The sequence below is a fragment of the Rattus norvegicus genome, chromosome 10, assembly GCF_036323735.1.
Source record: "Rattus norvegicus strain BN/NHsdMcwi chromosome 10, GRCr8, whole genome shotgun sequence".
Lineage (NCBI taxonomy): Eukaryota > Metazoa > Chordata > Mammalia > Rodentia > Muridae > Rattus > Rattus norvegicus.
This window is the reverse complement of record NC_086028.1, coordinates 69056119-69062184: the sequence shown is the minus strand read 5'-3', so window position 1 is coordinate 69062184 and position 6066 is coordinate 69056119. Positions and strand designations below refer to the sequence as shown.

The window sequence follows — 6066 nt, the reverse complement described above, 5'->3', positions numbered from 1 at the left end:
TGAATGCAGGAGTCCGAGGAGGTCAGAGGTGATTGACCCCATCTGGACCTGGAGTCATAGGAAGTTCTGAGCCACCTCATGTGGACTCTTGGAACTGCACTGAAGTTCTGTAGAAGAGCAGTATGTACTATTAACCTCTGAACCAGCTCCATAGCCTCTTAACTCATGCTAAGAAGAACCCAAAACCCCAAGGTCATCCCTGTGCCTCAGGAGTTAGATATCCACTGACTGCGGTAGGATGTTGAATTGTTTTACAATAGGGAATTTCTGAGCCCTGCCTGCTTCTCCTGTATCATCATTCATTAATTAATGCAGCTCCAGCATGCCTGCTAAATGAGACAGACATGCTCAGATCGTTTTGGTCATTCGGCTTTAGAAGACTTAGGCTCAAGAATATCCCCTCCCCTGGAACATATTCACATGTCCATTGCCTTGTTGCTACATCTGAGCAAGGCAGAGGGGAGAGGAAAAACCCAGGAGGACCTGTCCTGGGATGGCTGGGATTCGGAGGCTTCAGTGTTCATGGGAGGCTGCAGGGATAGCTCTGTTAATCAGAACAGTCAAAAGGATGTGAAAATAAGAACTGTACAACAAGAAGAATGCTAAGGAGAGTTTATTTTGGACACAAACACATTAGGAAGCTGTCATCACAGTATAGATCTTCCTCTTCCAAGGATACAATTCTAGGACAAGGGAGGAGCCAAGCACGGGCTCTAGGGATTCAGAAGAAATCTTCTGGGGCTGGTCATCAGTCGTGCTTATGAAGATCAAATCCATATTCCACATCGCTGTTAGTAACCTACAATACAGATTTGATCATGCTGTTTCCTCAGCGTAGAAACCTCTAGTTGTTCAGCCCTTACTCTCTGCGCATGGCTAAAAGGATGTGGACTTGTTTTAGAACCTCTACATTTATCTGGAACAATAAATTCCCCAACTTCAACTAAGGCCCCCACTTTCCCCATCATCTGATGCCGACTCCCTTGTCTGGTTGGCTTTGCGTGTCCTAACTTAAGCTTCTCCTAGTTTGATCTCCACTCTGACATCTTCCCAGGCAAAGAACTTCCTAGAAGCTGGTGCAGAGCTCATGCTGACACACAGACTGATTCTGCAGTCTAGTTCCATTGACCTTTGAATCTCCTTTCCAGTACATGCCTGCGTGACATACAAGGCATCCAATAAATGAATGTTCCCATTAACTTCGTTGTCCTCCCCCTCCCAGGAGCACTTGCTTTCCTGAGAGAGTCAAACCTCTTTGGCTAAGGAAGAGAAGAGTGAGATATCCTAGTTTATGACCATGTGGATCTAAGTTGTGGCGGCTTGTGTCATGGTGCAAGTGTCTTTGCAGTGGAGAGGACACAGATCACCTAACCTGGTGTCCTTCTTACATCTTCTTCCAGTTCCCTTTGTTGCACACATCCAGCCTCTTGTGTGCAGCCAGTGGACAGAGCAACATGGGACTGTCCAGGGAAAGTCCCCTGGATGAACATAGCTTAACAAAATGTTCTAGTTAGATGATAATAGCCCTTCTAGTCTTATGCATTTGAAAAATCTGCTCACAGGTTTTGGAAATTGGGGAAATATATTGGGAGGTTTGGATTTGTTTGAGGAATTATATCTCAGGGGACAGGCTAGGAGGTTTCAGAGGCCCATATCCTTCCCAGTTAACTTACTCTTCTCCTCAAGATTGCTTCTCAAGATATAAGTCTGCAGTCAATCAATGCTCCCCTGCTGTGCCTACCTGCCTGCTGCCATGCTCCCAACCACTAGGGTCATGGATTCACCGTCTGAACCTGTGAGCCCCCAATAAACTTTCTTCTATAAGTTGCCTTGGTCATGGTGTCTATTCCAACAATAAAAAAAGTAAAACACAGGAATCTACTCACTTAAAAGACAGGAGATTTGCAAACATGACCACAGCCATTTGAACAGCACTTCTGTATGTTGGGGCAGGATCGATCTCCTGAGCAAAATTCAACACAAATGCCAACACTTCCTGGGGGATTTTTGGGACACATTCCAGGTTTTTCTAATTCTGAAATAAACAATGGTGTTTATGCAGCCTGAAGCAGACAGAAAAGAAGGCTGAGAATCGATGCTAGAGATCAGAATGTTAATCACATAGTGCAGGAGACCAGCTTCCTCTATATCCTCCTTTACACCCCGGGATTCTTCCCACTGCTTCACCAGCTCCAGTCTTGCTCCTAAGCCCTCTGCTGACTCTGTCCCTTGGAAAAGTGTTCTCTCTCTCTTCACAGCCTATACAGTCTCAGAAGAAAGAACCTTCCACCATCACAGCCCATTTTTAACACTCAGAAGATGCCATAAAATCTCTAATGACAGCCACACCTCTCTCATTACACCAGACTCATGGTTCATCTCTGAGCAAGTGTTCCCACAAGTACGAAATGCAAAGCACTTCTCCAAATGAGAAGAGCTGCCGTTACCTCTACGCCAGCTTCTCTCAGACTCCTTTTTAGTCTCTTTCTCTAAGAAACTTAAGGAATGCAGAGTGATCACTCTTGTAGGCCAAAGGGAGTGAATTTGAGCCAAGCAGAGGCCAGATGGTTTTCCCTGTAATAGCGCATCCTAAGGTGGTAGGAGCTTTGAAGAGTCCCCTCTCTTCTAAACTTGGATGCCCTTAACACTCACTTTTGGGAAAACAGAAAGCATAGGTTATGTTCATTCCCACGGCGATCAAAGCCACCAGAAGCAAGACTGAGGCTGTCTTCATGTTGGCTCTGGCTGGGCTGAACACACAAAATAATTTATAGCCTCAGTACAGCTAGCAGTATTGCTGTGGGAGGATGCAGTCAATGAGGAAATCTACGAAAACAAGAGCTTTCCAGAAAGTGCCTGCCCATTACCTGGCTCCTTTTTCTGTTTCATAACTTCTCTCTAATAGTTCTTTGGTAGATGTAAGAGATAACAACGAGAGAGTCACAAACACTTTTTAGTACCTTATGACTCATTACACCACATCCTTACCCTTGTATGAATGATGAAGAAAAGAAAAACTTACTTGTGTTGCTCAGCATATCAGATTGCGAGCTGGAGCAGAGATGCTCAGTGAGTGTTGTCAGGGCTGATCTGGGGCTTCCTAGACACCCAGTTACATAAAGATGTAGCATTCGTCTGGGAGAGATGGGGCTGTGTCTCTGGAACTCTATAGATGAGAATCCTAACCCTGTGGAATCTAGGCCCTTCCTATTGCAGATATAGGCAACGAAGTCAGTCCTGGAAAAAATAGATACTCAATGACTTACCTACTGGTTAGGATTGATTGTAAAATAAGTAGGCAGGCTTCCTGATGATGGGTAGTTACCTTTGTCTGGTGCTTTTCTGTAAGCCAGGGTTCATACAGAAGGCCACATATGTGAGCAGTGGAGGGATGGGAGCCCCAAATCGTGCAGTATCCTTTGTCCCTGAGCAGTCTGCCTCTTCTGCCCTCCACACTGTACACTCTCAGAGACACAGCTGTAGCTGGACAGTCCAAGAGCTGTGGGAACGTCCCAGACACCATGTGGCTGGCTCTGCAGTGTTCTCTCTCTGTAGGCTTCTTCTCAGGGTTTGATGGTTTTTTCCTTTTTACATGCGTTGCTCCATGTTTCTAGTCCTTCCTTCAGATTGAGGAGACATTCTAGGGTGTGAGTAACATGCCTCCTTTGTTGTGTGCATGCTTTGTGAGAAACACAGGAAAATTTATTTTCATTTTTGTAATGTTATAATTTATATGATATATATATATCACAATACAGAGGAGTGGGGTTTTTGTTCATTTCTTTCATTTATTTTTGCTGTGTGATTTTTTGTTTGTTTGTTTTTGTTTTTGTACCCAGGTTTCTCTTTGTAGCCCTGGCTGTCCTGGAATTTGCCCTGTAGACCAGGGTGGCCTCAAACTCAGAGAAGCACCTGCCTCTGGTTCCCACTGCTGAAATTAAAGGAGCGCACCACCACCATTTACCTTAAAATACAGCAGTTGTAATAGGAGCAACTGGCCAGACAGTTCTGCTTTCCTTGGTAGTCCTAGCCCAGGCAAACAGAGGTTCATTTATTTATTTATTTTTTTTCCGGAGCTGGGGACCAAACCCAGGGCCTTGCGCTTCCTAGGTAAGCGCTCTACCACTGAGCTAAATCCCCAACCCATTTATTCCAACTTTAATCATCAACATTTACTCTCAGATCACATAGTATATAATACACAATAAATACATCTATCTATATCCTTATATATCCATATAAATATGTGTTACAGAAAAGACTGCAAAAGCTAACCATCCACAGAAGAAATCAAGAGGTTTCAGAGTCCTGAGAAGAAGAGGAAAAGAAATGTAAGAAGAATCTTGATTGAGAAAACAAACCCGGGTGTAGGGGAGAGACTGTGGTGGCTGCAAGTGAGGCTTCATGTCATCTGCGTGAAAACAAATCTCCCAGGGTGAGTGTAACTGCAGAAGCAGAGTCAGACCAGGCCTGGGTGAGGGAATTGGAGAACAGATGCATGGGAAGTCCAGATGGGTGAAGGAGAAGAAAGACAGACAAGGGAACGGCATAGAAGGAGACATAGATGATGAAGTAACAAGATAAACCATGAGAGGACCAGGAGCAGAGCTGTGACAGAGACAGACATGGGACACCTAACTTTGTGATGAAGGCGGGGATCTAGGAAAGATAATGGAGGTTCACTATTTGCTGATGAGTTTCTCTTCTGAACAGGAAGGCTTTGCCTTTTCTTTCTTTTTTTTCATATATACATCTTTTTTTATTAACTTGAGTATTTCTTATTTACATTTCGAGTGTTATTCCCTTTCCCGGTTTCTGGGCCAACATCCCCCTAATCCCTCCCCCTCCACTTCTTTATGGATGTTCCCCTCCCCATCCTCCCCCCATTGCCGCCCTCCCCCCAACAATCACATTCACTGGGGATTCAGTCTTAGCAGGACCAAGGTCTTCCCCTTCCACTGGTGATCTTACTAGGATACTCATTGCTACCTATGAGGTCAGAGTCCAGGGTCAGTCCATGTATAGTCTTTAGGTAGTGGCTTAGTCCCTGGAAGCTCTGGTTGCTTGACATTGTTGTACATATGGGGTCTCAAGCCCCTTCAAGCTCTTCCAGTTCTTTCTCTGATTCCTTCAACGGGGGTCCTATTCTCAGTTCAGTGGTTTGAGGCTGGCATTTGCCTCTGTATTTGCTGTATTCTGGCTGTGTCTCTCAGGAGAGATCTACATCCGGCTCCTGTCAGCCTGCACTTCTTTGCTTCATCCATCTTCTCTTACTGGGTGGCTGTATATGTATGGGCCACATGTGGGGCAGGCTCTGAATGGGTGTTCCTTCTGTCTCTGTTTTAATCTTTGCCTCTCTCTTCCCTGCCAAGGGTATTCTTGTTCCCCTTTTAAAGAAGGAGTGAAGCATTCACATTTTGATCATCCGTCTTGAGATTCATGTGTTCTATGCATCTAGGGTAATTCAAGCATTTGGGCTAATAGCCACTTATCAATGAGTGCATACCATGTGTGTTTTTCTGTGATTGGGTTACCTCACTCAGGATGATATTTTCCAGTTCCAACCATTTGCCTATGAATTTCATAAAGTCATGTTTTTTGATAGCTGAGTAATATTCCATTGTGTAGATGTACCACATTTTCTGTAGTCATTCCTCTGTTGAAGTGCATCTGGGTTCTTTCCAGCTTCTGGCTATTATAAATAAGGCTGCTATGAACATAGTGGAGCACGTGTCTTTTTTATATGTTGGGGCATCTTTTGGGTATATGCCCAAGAGTGGTATAGCTGGGTCCTCGGGTAGTTCAATGTCCACTTTTCTGAGGAACCTCCAGACTGATTTCCAGAATAGTTGTACCAGTCTGCAATCCCACCAGCAATGGAGGAGTGTTCCTCTTTCTCCACATCCTCGCCAGCATTTGCTGTCACCTGAGTTTTTGATCTTAGCCATTCTCACTGGTGTGAGGTGAAATCTCAGGGTTGTTTTGATTTGCATTTCCCTTATGACTAAAGATGTTGAACATTTCTTTAGGTGTTTCTCAGCCATTCGGCATTCCTCAGCTGTGAAT

At 44.6% G+C, this 6066-nt stretch overlaps 1 protein-coding gene across 1 annotated transcript; it reads right to left on the bottom strand.

The window, feature by feature from the left end:
- Positions 1-1886: 1886 nt before the first annotated feature.
- On the bottom strand, positions 1887-2734 carry Anos1 (anosmin 1). The gene is made up of 2 exons (XM_002727786.4): positions 2653-2734; positions 1887-2035 (listed from the first exon to the last, which is right to left on the bottom strand). The coding sequence occupies exons 1-2, from the start codon at positions 2732-2734 to the stop codon at positions 1887-1889; spliced, it is 231 nt and encodes a 76-aa protein (XP_002727832.1).
- Positions 2735-6066: the final 3332 nt, after the last annotated feature.